Genomic DNA, 25,077 nt, shown 5'->3' on the forward strand with positions numbered 1-25,077 from the left:
AAACACGCTGGTCACGTGTTGTGCCATTGTCCACCCGTAAATGCTGCTTATACTACACTCCTAGCAAATATCATATGACAACGGGCTCACTCCCTGGATCATCCTATTCAGTCAATTGGATTTGACATTGCTAGAGAGTTTACATCGAAGACTTTCGAGGGTTATTGCATATCACTGGGACTGATGTTAGACATCATATTCTCATGTACACACCCAAATGGTCTCGCGGAAACGACTACGATGGTAGCCCGGAATTTGGTAATGCGCACTAATATCCTTATATCCGCTTGGGGTGATGCAATATCGCATGCAGCTATGCTAATTCATCTACGACCCATGTCCACTCAATCTATCTATGCGTTACAGCTAGTGACTGGGTACCATCTCGTACTTACGCAAATTGAGTGTGCCATTTATGTGCCAATTGGGCCGCCATAGCGCACTATGATGGGTCTTTACAGACGAATGGGCAACTACGTTGGATTTTAGATTCCAACAATCGTCTGCCACTTAATGCCCTTGCTAGGCGATCTCTTTACCGCATGTCTTGCTGATTGTCACTTTGATGAGACAGTCTTCCTGTCGTTAGGGGGAGATAAGAACATGAATGTTCAGCAGGAATGATAGGAATTGTTGTGGTTTGTCCCCACTATGTCTCATCTCGATCCCTGTTAAAGTGACGAGATCACACATATCTGTTGCAAATATGCCTGCAAGGAAGGACGTCCCTACGAGAGGACGTAGCGCCACCCTACACGGAGGTAAGCATGGCGCCAACGCCAAAGAGTGTGGCACTCTGGCGTATTAGGCCATGGCCCTAGCTAGGATGCGTGGGAGGCCCGTGGGTTTGAAGCATACTTTGGCACATTCCAATCCTTTGATCATCAACACTCAAAATCGATCTCATGAGAATCTTCTTGATTATGGTTATCGTTGAGTGACGCCTCAACGTCAGAACCTATTCTTGAGAATATAGAGCTCTTAAAAAATTACACTAGTGTACATGAGACGTGGGATAGAAACTCCATCATAATTGATGATGTAATCGCGCATTTCGTTGCGCATGAGTTTGTTGAGTATGATGATATCAAACCACGCTTCGTTAATGAATGAATGCCAACGTAGAGAAATTTGGCCTAAATGGAAAGATGTGATCTAGGTTAAGTTGGATTCTCTAACGAAGAGGAAGGTTTTTGAGCCAATGATGTCAACACCTCCTGACATAAAACCTGTTGACTAATGGGTCTTCGTTAGAAAGCGTGATGAGAAAAAGAGATAGTAATCTCGCCTTATGACGCAAGGCTTCTCACAAAAAGCCTTGGAATCGACTACGATGAGACATATTCTCTCGTAATGAATGTCATTGCACTCCACTACCCTGTCAGTTTGGTAGTTTCCGAATAACTGAACATACAGCTTACGAATGTGGATAAATTATGGATAAATCTCTTCAGGTCAAACCTTTCAGGATAAATCTCTAATTTCCCATTATGGATAAATCCCTAATTTCCCATTATGCATCTCTTTTTCTCAATTATGGAGAAACACAAACCCTAATTTCCCTTGTTGCTGTCACTTCTGATATCAAAATAGAACGGATATTGATCCGGAGTTCTTTGTTGGACATTGAAACCTTGTTTCAGCACCCAAACATGTAGAATCTATTGGGCAAGTTCAATCTGACTTTAATCCTTAGTCGTTGTCTCAACAATGCCAAGAGAAAGGTTTGACCTGAAGAGAGATTTATCCATAATTGATGCGCCTACTGCCTAGACCAAAAGTATCCTGGTCTTCTCCATAGTACTAGTGATTTCTTTTTTACTTCCCTTTTTTTTTTTTTTTTTTCTCCTTTTTCAGAAAGATCGCAGAGGATATTGGCAGAGTTTTGCCAAACCTCCATAAAACTCTATTTGTGTGTGCCGTGGTTTCTTTATTATCATGTTGCAAATAACAACATAAAAGGTCACAGAACCTGAAATTTACATCTTAGTAGTAGCCTAGGCCATTTTGATCATCAGTGTAATTTGGAAGGCCTTGGCTTTGGCTTTGCCCCTAGTTGCTCTTGCTTTTTCAAATGCAAAGAGTCTAACTCTGTATATTGCGTGATAGCCACAATCGTGACTGCATGACAGTAATAACTAACATTATTGCATGACAGTGAATTCCAAGCTCTCGAAAGCCAACAAATACATAATACTGAATTAGAAGCAGTGCTGAAGAATATAAATGACAACTCCATTTTTCACAAGAAATATAAGCAGGCTTCTCTCAGATTCAGAATATACACAGCAAGGATAGTAAAATCTATTGAGATCTCTTAGAATCAATGCATCATTGATAAGTGGAAGGAGAAATACATTACCTTAAAAAGTGGACGACTTATTTAATCTGCCCCGCTTGTAATAACAAATCACCACACCAAACCCTTTTTTCTTCTAAAGGTGTCAACTCGGTCGGTGCTCATTCGAGACTTCTCAGGTTTGTTAGACTTTTTAGACTTCTCAAGTCGACTATCTAAACTGTTTCTAGAAACTTCTGATAGATCTGTAGCCGATTCAAGTGAATCTGAAGTACCTGTTTCAGAAGTTTTGCTTTGGCCATCAGAATCAACTGTATTTTTTTTTGAACCATCTGTGGCGGATTTTGACTTGCCAAGACTTTGTACAAATTTCTTTAGATGTTTAATAAATTCTGGGTAAAGCTCAAGATTGCAATGTCCACCTCCACTAATCCACAAAGGTTCATACTTTTCCTTGCAAAGAACCCAAAGCTGCTTGCCATGGGAGGAATCTACAACTTCATCTGCTGTCCCCTGGAAATGAACATTTTATTAGTATTCCATAACCAAACTAATAAAACAATTAGTATATATGGTCATTAAGAGAAGTAGAGCCGTCTTAAAAGTTTTGGAGGCCCTGAGAAAAATTTAAAACATGGCCCCCGATATGCAGTCTTACATGAAAATAATATTAGAGAACTTTCATCTATAGAGTCAAATATTAACTTTAGTTTCTTTTCTATTTTTTTCCTTTTTTTTGTAAAAATTGTATTAGTATTAAACGAGATTAGCAATATTAAGACAGAGTAGTAAAGATTGTTGCTAAAATAAAAAATAAAAAACTCATTTAAAGAATCAAAACTATAAAACAGAATCAGTTAAGAACATATATGATACCTGAAAAAAAATCATGAATGAAGAATTGGGAAAAAAAAAATGGGAAGGGATGAGGATTGAAAATGCTGTATATACCTAGAAGAAACAGACGATGGAAGATTAAAACAAATTAAATTTCAGTAACAACAACACTGAGGATCGAATCCTTGATACTCTCAAGAACATAAAACGCCATTATTGCCAATTGAACAGCATAAAACTTATGTAAAGGGTCATCTTAGAATACATAATATTTTAAGATTTTGGAAGGGATTAAATTTACAATTCTGTCACGCACATTGCACAGCTCCAGAGCCAGCTCTGGTGAGAGAAAATGAAATCTTTTGACCAAGTGGTCACCCAACACAAAAACTAAAACCAGTTAAAAGAGGTGCTCACGGAGTGATCCTCAAACCTAAAGAGAGAATGCAGCTACGCTAATTACTTGTATTAATCTTTCCAGTCAATATCCTACTGCCTGACTTGATGAAGCTACATCTCCCTTGTGCTTTATAGTGAATTGGAGGAGTTAGGCCGGGAAGTAGTATGCCCCATTTCATCACTCCACCTAAAAGGAGTTGTTCTTCTGTGGCTTCCAATGAATAGAAGTCTTTGTCCTTCCTTTCGCCTCCAGTGAATAAGCCGTTAGAGGTGAGAGGATAAGGTTCTGAAGGAAGTGAAGAAGGACCCTTTTGCTTTAGGTCGTACATTTGCTAGCAAACAGAAACCAACCTGACGCTTTTGCTTTAGGTCGTACATTTGCTAGCAAACAGAAACCAACCTGACGCAATTACAGCCAAAAGGACGGGGTTTATGGCAATTGATGACTCAGTAGACGAAGGAGATATTCTAACAAAGAAAGTCTAAGAAAGCGATACACCCACTACTCCTACTACTAGTATAGAAGAAGATCTATTAATACGCACGGCTACCTATATAACAAGTTGCGTCCGACCTGTCTCACGACCAAAATAGAACCTGTAGCTTCATGCCCTGACCTGAACTGAACTACTACTGGCTTAGCTGCCTAGCTACTAATAAATTGGCACACGTCCTGCCATTCCACTCAGGGCACACTTGTTAGCTACAGTCCCATCTGTCTTGAAAAGAACTAGAACTCGAACTGCCCGCAGTTATGGGACTAGCTCCCTGCAACTACAGTGACTCTTGCTTCTGAGCTTGCAAATCCTTATTGGGATTTTTTACCTAGTAAGGCAATTACTATTAAAAAACACGGGAAAACGGATTTCGTGTCAAAAGAAGAACGAGTTTACGAGTGAAAAGACGTTTCACATGGGAAAACAGAATAATTTGAAGACTTTCTTTCAGAACCTATGGTGTCTTAGACTCATTCAACTGATCCCTCTGAGCTCATGTGCTTGAATCTGCCGCTGTAGTCTCAACTAAATATGCAATCAGGCAAAAATTCTTGTTACTTATTCTCTAAACTAAACTCACTAATATCATTCACCTGAGACGCTGCATGGAAACATCTCTGTACAAGTTGCGCACCATAAACAGGAGGCAGTTATAGATGCTATAAAACAAGTGTTTAAAATATCTCCAATCTTGATGGTCCTAGGTATACATGCCAAGTTGGACGTAATATTGGCGCCTATAAAGCAGTGTGGGATTCAATTTGGGATGCTAGGTATCTCTTAAACTAATTCCAATTCCATGGATTAATAATTTGGTCTAAGGCCATCTGCAACCGGGTGCTAAAGGCTTCATTAATTGTAACCCATCTACAACCGGAGGCTATGACAAAACAAAGAACTTTGTAGGGGCTAGAAAGGCCAACAAGCAGGCTACTTGTAGCCCTTTGAGAAGCCCCTTCAGCCCAGCAACATGGATCCACCACATGGTTCATGAAGAGGAAAGAGAAAGAAAAGATCTGGGAGATGGCTTGCTGATGCAACAAAAGCAAAGCAAAAATCCTTCCCAGGCTGCCACATGACAAAATTTGGCTACCCCTAGGAAAGCAAAATTCAAAAAATAAATGAGTAAATAAAAAAAGGGTAGAAAAAATAATTTAATCCAAATCTTATTATTTATTTCTTAAAACTTAATTTTAATTAGAAATAACCAAATAGTTAAAGAAAAATTTAATTTGAAAATCTAAATAAAAACAATAAAACATTGGGGGCTCAAATTTGGCCCTTAACTAGTTGGAGACGGTTAAACAATAACCCCTACAATTTGGATGAATAGTGATTTTTGGGGGGTTAAATTTCTAGCATAAGGTCAATTTTAGCCCCTCCCCATTGGCGAGGGCCCAAGATCAAAATTACTCAATTGAAAAATTACAGGCTTTAGGTAATCACATACAAACATAGAGGGGAGAGATGTACTTACATGTATAACCAGGATAGGGCAGTTCACCATTGCAATTTTATCGATATTCTGGAAAAGATATAATATGAAATATAAGACCCAATGATAGCAGGAAATGAGCATGCTAATGGTTGGTAGAAAACTACCTTGTAAATATCAAACCAGTATGTCCGCTTGACAGGGTACAACACCCTCAGCCCGGACATAATAGGACTGTGTAACACTACACCTCTCAAGGTTGGTATACGTGAAGCAAGATCAACAGTGGGGCCACTACCAACAGACTGACCATATAATATCAGTTGTTCATCCTTGACCCCACACTGCTCCTTGAGGCATTTATATGCTGCATCAATATCTGCGTATGTATTACATTCAGATGCCTGTTTCGAAAGAAAGAGACTGTTACACTATTTGTTATGTTACAATAAAAATCATAACACCAATTAAAACTATCCAAAGGCAATAGATCCAAAATCCATAATCTGTCTCTTGCCCCTTCCCTCATGGCCACACACAGACACAACCCTTATATATTATACCACATGAAGTTGGGCAAACCTTAAATAACTATAGTAAGTTAGGCAACTTATAACGCCAGAAATTGGACCAATGCATCTAACCTTTCCAGTTGACTGCCCATAGCCAGAGTAATCATACCTACAAAATCCACATAAAAATTTGTTACAGTACGCCAATCATATTAATATAGATAGTTCTATCTCATTGCTGTTGTAATGTTTATCTCTATATTCATGTGGACATGCTTGAACCAGATGAACACTCTGATCGAAATGGACAAATTGGCTTGGAACCAGTATTAAATAAGTCAGTACCAACATTGTGATTAGTTAAAGAAAGACACAGTCAAGTGAAAAGATAATACTATGTCACTTTCAACTGTATTGATCAGTATATTTGTGTATGCACCACTACATTGATCTCCAAGAAAAAAAAAACCTTGCTAAAGTTGGCACATGTGACTTAATTCAGCAGAGAAGGTAGTTTATGTGTTATATCATATGCAAAGCACAAGGGCCAAGTGATAATCATGTTTTGCTTCACTGCATAGTCACTCAAAATTAATGAACAGAAGTAAACATCAAAGCAGGGATGTCAGTGATCATCAATTCATGAGTAATACCTGAATGGTATGGCTCTTTTTTAAATGAGAAGGTCAGGGATTCGGCGGAGGGAAAAGGGCTAAGGTTTTATGGGAGGTAGGGTCTTAGCTATCATATGGGTGATCTGGATGGAGAGAAATATTGAGCAAGTTCAGATCCAAACTGGTATTCCATAATTCAGGCTTCAATGCTTTAATTAATGAAACCTATGTTTGTCTACTTCCAAAGAAGGTGGATGCAGAAAGGTTGGGACTATAGGCCGAGCAGTTGTTTTAAGCTTGTACTAAAGTATTGCCAATGTAGTCTCAACTATCAAGGCAGGTGTTGGGAGATAGCGCCCAGGTTGAATGGGCATCTGTATAAGTGAAGTGGTAGAGTTAGTATGTGATTCGAAGAATAAATAAATAAGAAATACCTGAATTTTAAGCGGTGATTTAATTAGCAAACCAAGTGAGATGATATTTTGGTGCAGATATTTCAGTTTTTATCCAGAGGAAATGTGCACACAGTCGGAAGTTAGAAGTAACGTGATCAGTTTTACTTCCTTCCTATAACATTATCTATAATCCAAAATAACAAACATAATAAGGGAAATGCTAATAACTGGAAAATGAAGTTATTTTTCATCAATCTACTCCGACAAACAAGTTCAATTTACTAATAACTAAATCCAATGAAATCAAATTCAAATTATTCTTGCAAGGTTGCAAGTATATCTACATTGTTTTTGAAGGATGATTAATCATTAATGATTTAGAAACATAGGTACAAACCATAACGGTCAAACCAAATAAAACAAATGAGCCATTCTTTGTAAGAGGAAAATGGTCATTTATAAATAAAACTATCAGTCAGTTGACCGGAGACACAGAAAGTAAACTAAATGTTTTTTTTCTTTTTTCTTTTTTTGTCTTTTTCTCACATCTGCACTTGTATGATATGTTTGATGGATAATCTTGCTTGAATCGTTTAATACGACATTACTGTTCAGACAGCTCAATCCCTATCGTCTACAGGTATACATGTACAATGCAAGTCTAAATTTAGTATGTTCAGTATTGTGCAGCTCAACTAATAGGCCTGATTATTGAACAGATTGCAATTAATTCATATGAATTCCCATCCTGTGACTCAGATGTTATGATCGTAAACCCCAATAAAATGCTACATGAGCAAGAATTCACTTAGGCGCTGTTTGGAAACAAGATTTGCATTTGTATTGTGATTTCAATTCAGATGTATTTAAAATATGTGTAATTGAAATCTGAGTATTTAATTTTACTGTTTTCGGTTTTTTTTTTTTTTAATTACTGTTTGGATTACAACTAGTAATATGAAGATTTGAGATTGGAGATTTAGATTTTCCCTGTACCATTAGAACCCAAATCTGATGCTCTCCCTCTCCAACTCAGCCGAGTCAACCATTGAATCACTCTCCAATTTAAATCAGATTCCCGACTCGAGCTTCACCTCCATAGACCACGAATTTCCTTGTTGCAAACCAATCATCGGAGGGACGGAAGAAATGGTGAGAACAAACTCGAAGAGAAAGAAACAGAGAGGATGTGAAAGAGAGTAGATCGAGGGATGTGAGAGAAAGAGTAGACAGAAGAATGAGATTGAAAGAGAGAGAGAGGAAGTGAGGGAGGAAGTAGGCACAATTTTTTTTCTCTTTTGTCAAGAGGTGAAGACGTGGAGATTTCAAATAACTAGGGTCCCCTACTTATTTGAAATCATCAATTTTTCAGGTCTGAAATCTGAGGGAGGATTTTGGGAAAGTCCAAATCCCCATCAAATTAAGTTACCAAACAGGTTGATTCCAAATCCTCAACTCCAAATCACCCTATCCAAACAAGGCTTTAGAACATGTGCACATTACAGCAAACAAATAATGCAGAATCAAATAACATGTTGCATGAAAATGTCATAAAAAAGCCTGGAACAAAACTAAAACTATATACTATGTTCTAATCAGATATTTGAACCATTTTACAGGGGGATACAATTCATTGGGTTTCTTAGGTGCATACATTTTGAGAGAAATTTATATGACACATCATCCTATATTTCCTTCCGTTGTGCAAACTGAGAATAGATGTGCATGGCAGACATTTATGAATTCTCCACCCATAAACTATTAGTCATTACAATCCATATATTTGCAATACAGGTTACTATCCTGCCTTAGTGTGCTTGCAAGTTTGCATAAATATAGCAAGCAACAGCAAAGAAACCGCATTTTTTTTTTAGGGTGCTTCTCCATTCTACTGCTCAAACCATAATGATCGCCTAAGATGATAACCAGAACAGACAGAACAAAAATCATGTTTATCAGCAGGCCTTGGCTTTATAGCATAGATGGATAGATATATGTATAAAAGAATTAATCAAAGTACAGGGAAAGGAATTAGACTTGGCGTATGCGATATCCTAACCGTCCTCAGGAAAATGATAAAAAATCAATATCATGTACATCAACATTCATTATCACAGAACATGAAGAGCATGGCATATACTAAATGCTGCACACTGGGTGTAGGTTGGGATATCTACTGGCTCACGAGAATTTGACTGCTAAAGATTAGGCAGGCCTGTTTGTTGTGTAAGAAAGTTTAGCTTGGTTTTTTTTTTTTTTTTTTTTCATTTGTTTGGCATTGATTAGAAATTTTGGAATATCTTTAAAAGGAAGTAAATTAGATAAGGTAACTAGCAATTTCCAACTTATGAAGAAGAACAATTCTCTGAACAGGATTGCTAGTTTAGAAGTGGGGTAAATTCATAGCCCATAAAAGTTGAGCAATTATGACCAAATCCAAAGAGAGCAATCAAAAACATGGATAACTTTACCCCATTAAATTAACCCGAAGGCGAGCGCTCAATTCAACAAAAAGCTCGAACATCTGGCCCAAATCAGCAGCATTTCCATGGGAATAAAGCATAGTGGCAGAAGCCTTGGGGTGCTTGACGTGGACGGCGACGATTTCATTGCCACGGCGAGTCCTGAGCTTGAGGATATCCACGTCGTCCCTTCTAGGAACCTCAGGAATGTAGAGTCTTCCTCCGCAGGAATCGTCTGCGATGACTCTGTACGAAGGTGGATTCGGCGGGAAAAAGGCGAACTTGGCTGCGATTGAAGACGTCACTCCTCCCATCTCTTCTTATTCTCATTACAGGCTTCCAATCCCTTTTCCTTCAGATCGCACCTTGATTCGCGGTGGCGCGTGAGATTTAAGCTCACATCATCATCATCTTTTTTAAATCCTCCACTCTCGGACTCTGATTTTTCAATGACTTTGACGGGTGTGGAACTGGGACACTACTCTATTTAGCGAGTGCGTCTGGTAGGCGCGTGTGTTCTGTTAGTTTTTTGGTCTGGGATGTGTTCTGTTAGTTGATGCATGTTCGTTAAGCACTAAGAGAAAAAGTACATATCTGTGTTTCAAGACTATTCCTTTCGTACCTCAATTTCTTATCCATTTTTCAATTTTGGTATCTCTTGAATCGCACCGTTAAAATAATCATATGCACTTCTTCAAGAATATTTTCGTAAAATAAGGGCATTTTTAAGATTTATATTATCTACTAAGCAATTAAATACTATTTTTCCCTTCATAACCACACAATGAACATAATGTGCTTAGATTTTTCACATTAAAATTGACGAATTTACATTAGATGTCATCAAATGTATGTCCTCTCTCTCTCTCTCTCAAAACCACCAAATCCATCTAACTTTTTCATAAAATCCAATCAATTATGCGTTAAACAACTCCCTCCCTGCCACACACTCGAAACCACCAAATTCATCTAATTTTTAATAAAATCCAATCAATTATGCGATAAACAAGATTCATTAAGAGACAGACTTAAATATCCAGTCGATTTCTCTCAAATTGATTCGCTAAGAAACCATTGATTATTCGATCAATTTGAGCTATTAAATTGTTCTCACACTCAATTATACTGATCCTTACCACAAAGGTGTATGGATCATGTTGAATATAGCTTTGCAGCAACACATTTAAGGATTGTAGTAAACTTTTCATTTTTAGTAATAGCTTAGATATTGGTGGTTTGCTGTAGTTTTTCCATAATCTTGTTGTTTTGTATACGTACATGGGGTTGCTTTGGCAAGAGCTTTCAGATATATGATAGTAGTTTATAAGATGTTTGGTAGTATGTTAAATGATCTATGACAAAAGTTTCTTTGCTTGGTAGAGCTTTTAGGATGTTTGCTAGCTTTCATGTTTAACAATAGCTTTCTTGTTTCTTGGCAGTAGCATTCTTATTTTTTTATGAAAGATTTTGATTTGATACTTATTTTGATGTTTGGTAGAGCTTTTAGGATATCTCTTACTAGCCACCTTATGATTATTTGGAAGTAGCCTTGTGGTTTTTTTGATAGTATTTTGTGTTGGGGAAAAATTCACCAACGGTGTCTGGACACTTAGGGGACTTTCAGAATGATACCTGAACTTACAAAGTTATCAATGTGATACCTGGACTCATTTTTTCGTATCAACGTCGTACCTATGACCAATTTCCGTAACGGCTCCGTGACCGAAATTGGCCGTAGGTATCACATTGATACGAAAAAATGAGTCCAGGTATCACATTGATAACTTTTTAAGTTCAGGTATCATTCTGAAAGTCCCTAAGTGTCCAGACACCATTGGTGAATTTTTCCCAATTTTGCACGTGCGATGCACGTGAGTCACTTAATGAAGACAAAAGGACCGATTTACCCTCAAATTCTTTCTTTCTTTTCTTTTCTTTTTTTCTTTATTCTTCTTTCTTTCTTTCTTTCTTCTTTCTTTCTTTCTTTCTTTCTTTCTTCTTCTTCTTCTTTTTTGGTTTCTTCTTCCCCTTATTTGAATCATCAAGATTCAAATCATCTTTCTCGTCCGATTTCGACCGCCGATCGCCGATCAAACACCGCCGCTGCGTCTGAATCCACATTCATGCACCACAGATGTTTCTGGTTCCCCCAACTTCAAATCCTATAGCAAATTGAAATTGTGCATTGAGGCTTCACCGCTCACTCCGAGTTTATCCCCGCCGCCGTCGCCAATGACTTGACCACAACAACCTCCACCACCGCACAACAACGTCGTCCTCCGCTGCTTCTCGATTGGGTTTAGGGATAAGTACTGCTTCTTCCTCCACCGCTAGCGAAATCGTGGAGGCTCAAGGCCACATTCTAAGGACCACCGGCCGGAAGGACCGCCACAGCAAGGTTTGCACCACCAAAGGCCCCAGGGACCGCAGCATCAGGCTCGTCGCCCACACCGCCATTCAATTCTACGACATGCAGGACTGGCTTGGATATGACCAGCCTAGCAAGGTCGTCGATTGGCTAATCAAGAAAGCCAAGGCCGAAATCAACGAGCTCGACTAGCTGCCACCGTGGAACCCAAACTAAATTTATGTTCATACAACATTTTCTCCGACGATGCCGATATCTGCCGCTCAGGACACGCAGAACGTGAGCCTCAATTTCTCGATGGTGGAGGCTCCGAGTTCTTTGTCTACTAATCGGCGAGGCACAATGGTGGGTAGCAGCGGAGTGGCGAAGCTGGTGAATAAGAACAGCTCGAATTTTTTGCAGGTGAGGATGGTGTGGAGGCCGAAGTTGTTAATCTTTGTCTGCCTAAAATTGCCTCTGATCGAAGTTGGGCTAGAGGCCGAAGTTGTCGGCTAAACCGATGAAATTGCAGGTGAGGATGGTGTGGAGGTGGTGTTGCATGTCGGGAACGAAGGAGAGGATGGAGGGGTGGGATTGGAGCTGTGATTTGAGAGTGGAGGGCTGGCGGGGTCTGAGTTTCTGATCAATGGTGTATAAAAGGGGGTCGGAGGAGAGAACGAGAGTGGTGGTGGTCAAGTCATTGGCGGTGGCGGCGGGGATGAACTCGGAGTGAGCGGTGAAGCCTCAATGCACAATTTCAATTTGATATAGGATTTGAAGTTGGGGGAACCAGAAACATCTGTGGTGCATGAAGGTGGATTGAGACGCAACGGCGGTGTTTGATCGGCGATCGGCGGTGGGAATCGGACGAGCAAGATGATTTGAATCTTGATGATTCAAATCAGGGGAAGAAGAAACCAAAAAAGAAGAAGAAGAAAGAAAGAAAGAAAGAAAGAATAATAAAAAAAGAAAAGAAAAGAAAAGAAAGAATTTGAGGGTAAATCGGTCATTTTGTCTTCATTAAGTGACTCACGTGCATTGCACGTGCAAAATTGGGAAAAGTTCACCAACGGTGTCTGGACACTTAGGGACTTTCATAATGATACCTGAACTTACAAAGTTATCAATGTGATACCTGGACTCATTTTTTCGTATCAATGTGATACCTACGGCCAATTTCCGTCACGGAGCCGTTACGGAAATTGGTCATTGGTACGATGTTGATACGAAAAAATGAGTCCAGGTATCACATTGATAACTTTGTAAGTTCAGGTATCATTCTGAAAGTCCCCTAAGTGTCCAGACACCGTTGGTGAATTTTTCCCTTTTGTGTTGGATAGTATCTCTTAATAACTGTCTTACTAGTTTTTGTCTACGTAAGAAGTTGGTCGTAGCAAAATGTAAAACATGCTCTCTTATTTTTGTCAATAGGTTTTGTATTCCTTGGTAGTTGTTTTTGCGTTCCATGCAGCATCTTTCTATCAAGTGTAATAACTTTTTGTTGTTTTGTAATAGTTTTTCCTTGAGTAGTGTTGTAGTAGCACTAGATTGCTACATGTACAACTTGATTTTGGTATTAGCTCTTGTGTTTAACAGCAGATTTTTTTTGTTCTTCTACAGTAGTTGTCTTGTTTTTTTGTAGTAGCTCTTGTGTTTAGTAGTATATTTTTTGTTCTTCTGTAGCCGCCGTCTTGTTTTTTGGCAGTAACTTTTTTTATTTTTTATTTCTTAATAGCTTTTGAAATGCTTGAAGTAGTTTTTCATGTGTGGCAGTAATTATTTGGTTGTTTTGCAATAACTTTCTTGTTATTTAGGAATAATATTTTTCTTCATTGGTAATAGATTTTAGGATGTTTGATAGTAGCTTTTGTGTTTGGGCAATAGTTTTGACAATTGCTTTTAAGATCTTGGCAATGGATTTTTGTTGTCTACGTCTTTTCTCATTGTACTCCTTGATTATTTGCAATTATGCAAAATGACTAAAAAAAAATAGCTAAGAGAAGAAAGTCAATGATTAGGAGCATAAAACGCAACAAAAGAAAGTTGGTTCAGGATGATTACATATATGGCACACTGGAAGAGTGATATGCTCAGAATGAGTGCTCAAAATGAACCATGTAGACAATTGTTAGTATGAAGCAAGTAGGGATCGTTTAGACCGGAAATTGAGGTGCTCCAGTCAAATTAACGTCACAAGTGAGTATCATTTACAAAGAATGTCGAAATTTACAAAGTATGATCAATATTTACGAAAATTTACAAGATAAGGGGGCGTTTTGGAAGAGTTTGTATTGAAATCTAATTATCCAACCTAAGTGATCGATCAAACCATGAATCAAGATAGATATAGGGGATGAAAATAGTAGAGATGTAGTTATTAACCATTAACACGAAAATAGAATATCAAACCACAAATCACAAATCAAAATATGTTGAAGAAAAAAATCAATCAAGAACAGAGATGAATCATCACTACAAGAAAAAAGGTCATTTACAGCGTGCAAAACATGCCGTAAATGACTTTTTACGGCGTGCAAAAACAGGCTCTTAAAGACCGCGTCGTAAATGGTACTTTTAATTTACAACATGCAGAAATTTACGGCGTTCATTATGCACGTCATAAATAAACTGAATTTACAACACGCATTGCAGACCGTAAATGTCATTCTGATTTAAAAAATATATATCAATTAATTTTTGGCCAAGAAAACATGTATAACAAAACTAAGAGTAGAACAAGGAAATGAACAATTCATTGAATGTTAATAATCCCCCTTCAATTACAAAATCATTTGAAGTTTAAGGATACATACATAATGACAATACCTATTAATCCTAATCTACCGAAAACTGCATTCCAGCTTTCAACCTATTCACTAAAACAAACATATGAACTCAATCTATGGCCAGAAATGATGGAGTCAAACCTATTGCTGTCAACATTGGTTCCACTCCTCTCAATGGGGCTTCAAGCTGCAAAACATGACTTCTGAACCTCCTGCAAACACTTACCACTGCATATTGACCAAATCAACAATAAAAAGAATAAGAAAACTCCATTTAGCAATGTTCTTTTGGTCAGACAATATAGCAACTGACTTGATACACATTTACGCAAGCGTACGTATCATTGTCAAGATAGGGAAATATTATGCCCAAAGTTTATCGTACCACGGGGATTAGTGGCTAACCCACAATCCTTGGGTAATCGGAAATAAAGACACTTAGCAAACAAAGAAAAGAAAAAAAAAGTAATAAAAAAAATAAAAATAAAAATGTTAATCTAAGGCACCAAGCCTTAGCAATGCTCGGCTTTGATTTTCACCAAAGCCTAATCAAAACTAAGAGCCTAGTGATGAATATTTACAATGAGTTGGAGTTTAATATTTTGAGAGTTGATTTTAGATTAACAAAATGTAATGAAATGTAAAGCAATTAATAAAAATGAGATGTAAACAATAAAAATGAGAATGTCGGGTGTTAGGGAGGCTCCTTCACCCAAATTCTATGTGTCGGAAGATAATCTAATGTAGATGCAAATTCCCTACTTTGGTGGTAGTCGTATCCAAGGCGGTTCAAGGCTCAAGGACCGAAATTCCCTTTCATGGTATTCCTACTAAAAGAAAGTAAGATAGAAAGATAGAAAGTAATGAAATAGCAGTATTACAAGATATTCAATGTTATCATTGCTGATAAATCAGGAATAGGTCCAGATATGTATACAAACTAATATCCGATCAAAGGAGAATCAACTACAAAATGAAATTAAAAATGTACCGTAACTATTATACTTGTCATTAGGTATGTTCTATCAACCTTAAATAGATGCAGAGCTGCATGAACTCCAATGATTTGTCCTTGCCAAAATAAGAACCTAAACAAACAAGCCAATAGACAGAAATTTAGATTATTGATACAATGTATCTGCTATAAGGTTTGTGTTATAACCTAGCAGCCAAAACTAAAACCATATGCAATTCAGTTACTAAGGTTTGTGTCAAATACATTTGCAGCTTTTCTACAATAGTAATAGAGATCTGTCATGCATGCATATTAGGTAGGAAAAAGTCGGTAGGAGGTGCAGATTACAGATTTTTGTAGATTAAAACAATGATCAAAACTTAGCTTATATAAAGCTAATAGTAACTAGAGTCCTAAATCATGCAAAATCGGCCTAGTCTTTAGCTTGGAGCAAAGTCATAATTTCCCTAAATCAAGTTCAGGACAGTGAATATTTATCAAGCAAAATAAGCATCAACTTATACATCTTCTAGGTTAGGTGCAGATTTAAGAAGTTAAACAAATTTCTAAATTAAACCAAGAATCAAAGTAGTGCAAAATGAGGACTAAAATTGAAAGCAAAGTCAAGAGTTTCATACCTTTTGGGAGTTGTGGAGTCTTGAGCTTGCTTAGTATGGTGGACAATGGAGAGGAAAAAGACTGCACCTCCAAGTAGTGAGATAGGACAATGAGTGTCTTGATATGCTTCTCCATTTGCTGATAAGGGAAGACAAAAACAAAGGAGGGGGATTAGTTGATCAAAACTCTCAAACTTTTGGTGAACTCAATCGACCAAATATAACAACAAACAATCAGTGCACTACTCTATTGTTCATAGAAACAATTAAATTGTAAATCAGTAGAGAATAAAAGGACAATACCACTCTTTTTGACATTAGGAAGAGACAAGGGCTGAAATTTGGAGCGATTGCTATCAGTGCCTACAAATTAACATAAACAAAACCATTTCTTAGCTACTGTTTTCATTCTTCTGCATCTCTCCCTCCCTGCTTTCTCCCTTATATTTTCCTCCCTCTATTCTTGAGTAGAAAATTGAACTCCAAAAACAAAGATAACATAATGAATATGTATGTACTAACCACAACAATTTTGATGTCCTTCAATTCCACTTTTTGGTTTGGTCCTTGGCTAGCAGCTACAACGCCTTGCACCCATTCCAAGCCTTCACCATGTGTGGGCTTATTCCGAAAAGAAAGCATTGATCAGAATGTTCTGATCAGAATGCATAGAAAACACTGGTTTGTAGTCACTTTCGAAGAAAGACAAAACCTTTTTTAAGCCTTTCGAATTGAAGTTAAGTTTCAGGGCATGCTTTGCATCTCTAATCTAACTTACTGAAGATCGAGGACAGAAAACAAGTGTAAAGGTTCTCAAATCAATTGTTTGTAACAATAAGCTGCAAGTTTTGAGAAAATTTCAGAAAACTGGTAACAAGCAAGAAAATTTCACCAACAATTAGTCTTTCAGTGATTTCAAGCAAAACTTTCCAGATTTGAAGTAGACATGCAAAGCTACTATTTTGCAAAGTTTCATCATAATCGAAGTTCAAATAGAGGGTCAAACAAGAATCTAAAATGGACAGAAACGCTGATTCTGCAGAAATCCTGAAACAGTGCAGTAACTTCAAAATAGCACAAGTATCTCATTTTAACTCCGTTTTTCTTGAAACCAAGCTCAAAATGATCATTGAAGAGTCTATTTTAAGCTGTTAAAAACTGAGAGTAAAACAAGAAGTATAGGTTTTTCGAAAATCATGGAATAGCCCACTGGTTCAGCTTGGGTGTTGTCTTTGAGGCATAACATCAAACACTTGGAGTGCAGTAATTGAACTTTGGTCTTTTCCAGTCCTATCCATCCTCATGGGTTTACCAAAACGTAATAATCAAAAGTGCATTCCATTACAACCTTGAATAGCTTTAAGAACTGGAATTTAACAGAAAGTAGAAGTTCTTACCGAAAGGAAAGAAAATTTCTGGTATTGAAGCAAAATAGAGAGAAGCTCAGTGGTTTGAAATCTCAAAGTCCTCCATTTGCTAATCAATAATATAACTTTACATGATATCACTTGTAAGTTGTAATCACAAAAATGAAAAATGTAAAGCTGCATACCTTGACTTTAACATCTAGAGCTTGGTAATATGGTTCGGTGTCATACTCAAAGCAAAGTTTTTTCACATCCCACTGCTCAAACATACAACAAACCAAAACCCCAAACTCTAAATTTCAATAAAATCTTGAAATTGAAAAATATATTAGGGATTAAGAAAAAGGTAGAGTTAGTAACCTCCTTAAGGCAACGAACGATGACCTCACTGGGTTCGCCTTTAAGCACCAACAATCTGGACCCAAGCTTCTTGAGGTTCAAATCCAAATCCACCAGACTCTGGAGCAGGGACCAGATTCTGTTCAGGCCGACCTTAGAGGACCTGGCCGAGGGTGCGTTCGGGTCGGGATTCATGCAGTGCTGATCGATGAAGAAGACCGGCTAGAGGAAATTGGAGGCTTGGAGGCGTGCTCGAGAGCAGGGTTGTCGTGGATCCTCAGGCCCTTGGAACCTGAGTTTGGACGAAGACAGAAACCCAAGTTATGAAGAGAGAGAGAGAGAGCGCTTGGGCGAGATAGAGACAGAGAGAGCCTGGGTTAATTAGGGCTACAGATCGAGATGTTAGCGGGGAAATAGAAATAAGTTTTGCGATGGCAAGAGGAAAAGGCGTAGCAATTGATTACAAAGTTACTACGGCAAAGATTTTCCGTCGCAAATGATAAGACTTAATTGCGACAGAACATTTTCCGTAGCAATAGAGTCTCAATTGCGACGGCAATTGTTGCCGAAGTAAAAAGGCGAAGCAATTGCAATTTTTTTTAGTAGTGATATCTGTAAAAAATAATTTTACACAGACATTTCTTCACTTTATTGGGGATATATCTAAAATTCTTCTCTTTATCGGAGATATATCATAAATATCGTAGATCAGCGAGTGACTTTCAACCACCTAGAGTATCTTTTTGTTTTTATAAACCTATTATAACTTGTGGTGTATAGGTTGAAGACAAAATTTATATATATATATAAAATAAAATAAAAAGGATGGAAAAAAAAAATTTAATGAAAAATAAAAAACAGAAAAAAATGAAAAATAAAAAAAAAAACAAAAAAAAGAAGAAAAATAAATTCTTTTTTTTTTGTCTTGAAATGACCATTTTAGCCCTCAAAAGTCAGACTTAACAGTCCAAATTGGACGGAATAGTAGAAATTGGACACGGTTGATTGAAATTGGAAAGTTTGGGGGGGGGGGGGGTAAACTGATTAAATTGAAAGGACAGGGACTAACATGAAATTACCCCCAAACCTTAGGGGGGGTAAACTGAATGGCAAGAACATCCCTTGCTATTGCTGCTAACACTGGAAACTTAGGGCCATTGACCTTCCACCAACACAAGATGTCAAAGCAGTCTTCATCATTAGTGAATTCCAATGGACCATTCAAGTATTGATCTACTTCATGAGCCACCACTGCCTCTGCACTTGATTGTACAACCTTCCTCCAATCATTGAGGAGCTGACCCCTAACACCTCCTCTACTATTGCTGCTTCTACTTGTAAGAGTACTAGCTGAAGAGCTTGGAGAGCCTTGCCTCACCATGTGTCTGCCTCCATCTACATGGATTACATACTAAGAAAAAAAAAAGGCAGCTCATTAATATTCAATTAAAACCAAGTAAAAGACTAAAATTATAGAACAAACAAGTTAAATACCTGATCATAGAGAGCCATAAGAAGGTTTCTAATCTCCAATGTTCTTCTCTGCACCTCATCTTCATCTAAACCTTCACAAGTGAAGATGTGAGTCACATTCTTCAACTTGAACCTTGCATCCAATACTAGGCCAATGATCACCAAGCGGTTGATTTCATGAAATGATCCATAATACTTCAACCATTTGGATCTCATGTTTCCTGCCATGTCCATCAACACCTGCTCAGTTTCTGTTCCAGTTGCAAACCCAGGTAGAACAAACATGCCTTCTATATTTTTTTCCATGGTAATCACATCATGGAAAGTTGTGTGCACAGTAGGGTGCAATGAAGCATTAACCCTCAATGTGACATCATAGAACACCCTCAAGAAATCCACAAACACTTCTGCCTTATCCCAATCTACACCTTCTAGTGGTCCAACCCTGTTTCTCTTATTCTTGCTTGGTACTACATTCCCATCCTCATCATATTCTTCCTCTGGTTCTTTAAAGTAAGCTGCAAAGCTGCTATCCTCATCCTCCAACATCAAAGTAAAAGCCTTCTTGAATTTCAAACCAGCTTCTAGCATGAGATATGTGCTATTCCACCTAGTTGGGACATCCAAACACACTAGTCCCCTACATGGAATTTTCAGTCTCTCCACAGCCTTCTTAAAAGCATCCAACCTGTTTGGAGAAGATCTCACAAACTTCACAGCATTCCTAATTGCCAACACAGACTTCTGCAACCTCTTTAACCCATGCCCCACTATTAAATTAGTGATGTGAGCAGTGCATCTCACATGCATATACCTACCATTCAATATTTGCTGGTAATAAGAAGACCTATTCATCTTAGAAACAAGCCACTCTAAAGCAGACTTGTTTGCAGATGCATTATCAACTGTAATGCACATCACCTTCTCAATCCCCCACTGCTCAAGGCATGACTCTATAAGCTTTCCTATAGTTGACCCTTGGTGATTTTGAATCACACAGAAATTAATAACCCTCTTGTGCATTTTCCAATCAATGTCAATGAAATGGGCAGTAAGCACCATATAATTGACATTTTGAAGACTTGTCCAAGTGTCAGTGGTGAGACTCAACCTATACTGCTTCAAAATCTTCTTCAAATCCTTCTTTGAAGTGTCATACATACCTAGAAAGGTTCTGCACAGTTTCCTTCTAGATGGAACATCAAATAGAGGGCAAACTTTATCACAAAATCTGTTAAACCCTTTCTTTTCCACAAAACTAAAAGGCAGCTCATCAATCACAATCATCTCTACACAAGCTTCTAGATAATCCTCCTGGTTATAAGCTACTGTGGTCAATCTATTGCCCTTAGATTTATCACCAACAAGATTTTTCTGAGATTTATCCACATTAGGTGGATAATATCTGCAATTCTGGTTGATGTGCCTAATCATACCAGAAGTCCCATTCTTACTACTATCCAAAGAAAAATCTCCTACCTTTCCCCTAGGACAATAGATGCAATAAGCTCGTTTATGAACAATCTCAATATCATTTCCCTCGGCATCTTTCTGAATCTCAATTTTATCATATTCTTTAAAATGCTCCCAAACAAAACTACGTTTGATACCAGATGCAGTAGAAGGACACTCACTTACAGATGCAGGAGCTTGAGGTTGACCTGCAGCTTCTGCACCTTCATTAGCCCGAGGTTGACTAGCAGCTTCAATCTGCTGAAATAATTGTTGTTGTGTTGTCGAAGCTTCACCAGCTCGAGGATAAGATGGTGATGTTGCTGTGGAAGAATCCTCAAGACCAGAAGCTGTTGGTCGAGGTCGAGCCACTTCCTTCTTCCCTCTAGCCATCAAGTTCTTCAACTGTGATGTTGAATTGGTGAATCTATGATGACAGATGAATGATGATCGTCACGAATTGGTGAATCGAAGACGAGATGGTGAATTGGTGATGGTGATGGTTATGAGAGTGAGATTGTGAAAGTGTGAGACTGTGAGAGAATTGGGGATCGAAGTGTGAGCTGTTGATGTCTTGATGAGTGTTGAGTTGTTGACCGTTAGAGAGTGCATTCAGTGTGCTCAAGTCTATACTAGAAGTATAGACTCGGAAATGGACCAATCATATATCAAATAAATAGAATTAATCAAAATAAATATAATATTTATATAATTTGGTACGGGCCGGGCCCAATTCGGGTTTGAATATATGATACCGAAGCCCGTCCCGTTTTATATGTTCGGGTCAGGACGGGCCCAAACCGCCAATTTCAAAAATCAGTCCCGTTCCGTCCCGCCATTTTTCGGTTAAGGATCGGATCGGGTTTGGTAACTCGGTTTAGTATGCCCAGCCCTATATATATATATATGTAAAAAAAAAAAAAAAAATTATCTGGAATGTATTTTATTGTTTCATCGATGTACACGCCTGTAGCTCTGTACGTGATTTTTGTTCTTCTCTACTGCTGAATCTCTCTCGTTCTCACTTCTCAAACTAAACTTGTCCAGATAATTAAGTCTATCTTGCTCCAATACCATGCCTCTTCAGCTCTTTCTCCTGTTGAGGAGGTAGAAGGAGACGAGTTCTTCTTCAGTTGGGTAGAAACGGAAGCCTGTTGTGAGTTCTTGATCCATTATTGAAGTCTTGTTTTATCTGATTATCTGTAGCAGGAGACGAGTTCTTTTTCAGTTGGGTAGAAGGGGACGAGTTCTTCAAATTTGTATTTGGGTGATGATAATTTTATGTTAAGTTTGTGTTTGGGTGGGAGAGGTAATTAAGTCTCTCGTTCTCCTTTTAATCTCGAGTTATTTGTTTGTGCTAGTCTTAGTAGTTTGAGACTGCAAAACAATGAATTAAGCAAACAACCAACTGGACTAGATGACTGACTCCAATTTTATAGTTGAGATTAAAGAAAATTGTTTTGATTTGCTGACTGTCAATTGAAATTGAATTTTATTTAAGGATATCTCTATTTGTGTTTGGCCCAAACTCTAGGTTACTTGACCTAGTGGTAATAGGGTTAAATTAGAAGGATCTAGATTCCTATTCAATGTATGATTACTTTCCTTGTACGATTGAGATTCTATGAATTGTAATCCTCTATATAAAGAGGCCCTTATTATCAATGAGAATACACAGCAAATTCCTCTCAAATTCAGTTTCTCTACAACACGTTATCAGCACGAGCCTAACCCTAGCTTTAGAAACCAAAACCCCAGAAATTGATCAAGCTCCACCAGATTTACCTTGCCTGCGCCACTACTGCTCCCGCAGCCCCCGTAACAGGACCCGCCCCGGATTTCACCCCGAAATCCGAAGTGGCCCTGCGGGGCCCACATTAGAAGAAATTCTACCAAAAATTTGGCAGAACTTCCCCTAAAAGTAGGCTACCCAAAACCTGTAGGAAAACATTTACACTTCTAAATCATCCATCCTTATTCTCCTGGAGCCATCTGCTCCCCAAATCACAACTCCAATTTCACAAATATCAGTCTCAACCCAAAAACAATATTAATCTCATAGGTTATCAGAGCAATACTAATCCCCTAGGTAACAAAGAAAACAGAAATAGAATGAGTACGCGGAAGTAATGCTGTTGGCTATGCCTCGACTCCATACACTATGTCAAAAAATGCTTCATACCATACCCCTCAGACGACAGAAGACGTTTTTTCTGTTGTCTGATTTTTTTGAACGTCTTCAGACAACAGATTTAACTATTTATGTCGTCTAAATGGTATCAAAATCAACACCAATTCAACTTTTTCAAGTTTGTTACAATTTAGAAAGTTCAGACAACAGATTCTGTTGTTTGAGTAAATGGAAAAGTTAATCCGGACAAAATATTTTTTTGGTTGAACGTACTAAAACTTAATGTGAACTATTTGCGGAAAAAAAAAAAAAAAAAACTTAATGTGAACTAGCAGATGCCTATACCCGAGTTTTCTCAACACTTGGTCAAAAAAACAGAAATTTTCTTTCTCAACCCTAACCACACGACAGCCGACCTCCTTTTCATCATCCTCATCCTCCGCCTCCGACCAGCACCCGACGGCTCCCATCCTCCTTCTCCGGCTCTGACCGTTCTCCACTCAATGTCGGAGCAGCACTTCTCTCATCCACTTTGACTTCGACGCACCTCTTCTCTCATCTCTTTTCTCTAATTCACCGAATCCGACCATTCTCCACCCAAAGCCGGAGCTCCGCGGAACTCCACACTCCCGATCCAGCTTCTCTCTCTCCTTGGAACTTCCAACCCGTCTCGGCGTGATGCGTCTCTGCCCCCACCGCCGAGCTCCTTGCCCAGCAACCTGCAACTAGCAAACCCGTCTCCCGGTCTCCGGTCTCCGATCTCCACCTCCAGCCCTCCAGACTCCCGATCCAGCTTCTCTCCTTTCAACTCTGCAACTAGCAAACCCGTCTCCGGTCTTCGATCTCCGCCTCCAGCCCTCCAGCCTCCATGTATCTCTCTCTCCCTCTCCCTCTCCGTCTTCTTCTCCTCCTTGACAGTCCACTCCTCCTTAGCTCCTCTTCTTCTCTTCTTCTTGACTTCCTCTGACTGTTTGATAACTTGATTAGTTGAGGTATGCACCAACACATGAGTCTGAAGCTTTATTTCTTTATTTATTTCGATTCATGTGTCTGTTTGTCTGTTTGACAGAACTATGAATACTCTTTTCTTTTCTTTTGGTATCGTAATAAGGAGTGATAAGTGTGGGTACACTTTGTTGTAAGTTATATAATAGTCATTCGTTGTTTCTTTCCATTTTGTGAATGTACAGATGGTTTCAACAATGAAGAAGTCGATCTTTGATGAACAAACTAACAAGGCCTTAAGGAAATTGCAAAAGAATGCTCAAAAGAAGAATAAGCATCATGATGTGGTTCGAGCTGAATGGGCAAATCATGTTATACAGTTCTAACTTTGGTTCTTTTTAAGGTAGATGAGTAGCACTTGGAACTGCTTTTGTGCATTTATATATAAGTGATGGAAAGTGTTGATGAACTTAAATTATGCATGCAGTTGCTCTGTCTAGCTACTCTTTCTTTACCTTATAGGTTTTTGACTTGGTGCACTAGGTAAATGATCGAGATAAGATGGTTTTTTGGTTCTCTTGATCATAATGTAACTGTTGGCTAGGTTTAGAGTTAGAACTATGGATTGTATTTTGGATGATGTTGATGCAATTAATGAAACGAAGCCATCATTTTCAATGCTGATTTTAGTCCAATTTTATGGTTTTGATGATTGTAAATGACTGATGTTAAAATGGTTGAAAGGCAACAGATATATGCAGGTTTATGTTGTATCAAGAAAATACAGCACAATTTATGTTGTATCAAGAAAATAGAAACAACAGAAACAAATGATCATATGTTGTTTCTACCAAGTTCAAACAATAGAAAAGTAGAGTTCAAAGAGCTCTCAGACAACAGAAGTAGGTGATTGATATGTTGTTTCTACCACGTTCAAACAACAGAAAAGTAGAGTTCAAATAGCTCTCAGACAACAGAAGTAGGTGTTGATATGTTGTTTCTACCACGTTCAAACAACAGAAAAGTAGAGTTCAAAGAGCTCTCAGACAACAGAAGTAGGTGGTTGATATGTTGTTTCTACCAACTTCAAACAACAGAATTATGTTGTTGCATACGAAATTAGTCAAGATATAACTGTCATTGTTCTTCAAATCAGACGACAGAAGCATCAGCTAAGCTTAATATTGGTTCAATCAAACGACAGAAACAACAAAA

General features: G+C 38.2%; 3 protein-coding genes across 6 annotated transcripts; all 3 read right to left on the reverse strand.

Moving 5' to 3' along the window:
- Positions 1 to 2,158: 2,158 nt before the first annotated feature.
- LOC133720508 (uncharacterized) lies at positions 2,159 to 9,995 on the reverse strand. Of its 2 annotated transcripts, none has more exons than XM_062146852.1 (5): positions 9,460 to 9,994; positions 6,112 to 6,148; positions 5,635 to 5,871; positions 5,510 to 5,557; positions 2,159 to 2,812 (listed from the first exon to the last, which is right to left on the reverse strand). In XM_062146852.1, exons 1-5 carry the CDS (start codon positions 9,762 to 9,764, stop codon positions 2,411 to 2,413), a joined length of 1,029 nt encoding a protein of 342 aa, XP_062002836.1. In that variant the 5' UTR covers positions 9,765 to 9,994; the 3' UTR covers positions 2,159 to 2,410. The 2 variants fall into 2 exon arrangements, with proteins under 2 accessions (XP_062002836.1, XP_062002837.1); XM_062146853.1 differs by having other exon boundaries at positions 2,748 to 5,127; positions 9,460 to 9,995.
- A 5,442-nt stretch (positions 9,996 to 15,437) lies between these two features.
- On the reverse strand, positions 15,438 to 18,027 carry LOC133722219 (uncharacterized). 3 transcript variants are annotated; one of them, XM_062149047.1, is made up of 6 exons: positions 17,883 to 18,027; positions 17,708 to 17,779; positions 16,678 to 17,445; positions 16,459 to 16,518; positions 16,177 to 16,294; positions 15,438 to 15,671 (listed from the first exon to the last, which is right to left on the reverse strand). In XM_062149047.1, the coding sequence occupies exons 3-6, from the start codon at positions 16,795 to 16,797 to the stop codon at positions 15,595 to 15,597; spliced, it is 375 nt and encodes a 124-aa protein (XP_062005031.1). In that variant the 5' UTR covers positions 16,798 to 17,445; positions 17,708 to 17,779; positions 17,883 to 18,027; the 3' UTR covers positions 15,438 to 15,594. The 3 variants fall into 3 exon arrangements, with proteins under 3 accessions (XP_062005031.1, XP_062005029.1, XP_062005030.1); XM_062149045.1 differs by having other exon boundaries at positions 16,678 to 17,631; positions 17,883 to 18,026; XM_062149046.1 differs by lacking the exons at positions 17,708 to 17,779; positions 17,883 to 18,027 and adding an exon at positions 17,553 to 17,663.
- Positions 17,456 to 21,179, reverse strand: LOC133723230 (zinc finger BED domain-containing protein RICESLEEPER 1-like). The gene is made up of 4 exons (XM_062150048.1): positions 19,356 to 21,179; positions 18,949 to 19,272; positions 17,708 to 17,779; positions 17,456 to 17,521 (listed from the first exon to the last, which is right to left on the reverse strand). Exons 1-4 carry the CDS (start codon positions 21,177 to 21,179, stop codon positions 17,456 to 17,458), a joined length of 2,286 nt encoding a protein of 761 aa, XP_062006032.1.
- Positions 21,180 to 25,077: the final 3,898 nt, after the last annotated feature.

Source organism: Rosa rugosa, chromosome 7 (assembly GCF_958449725.1).
Source record: "Rosa rugosa chromosome 7, drRosRugo1.1, whole genome shotgun sequence".
In the NCBI taxonomy this organism is placed as follows: domain Eukaryota; kingdom Viridiplantae; phylum Streptophyta; class Magnoliopsida; order Rosales; family Rosaceae; genus Rosa; species Rosa rugosa.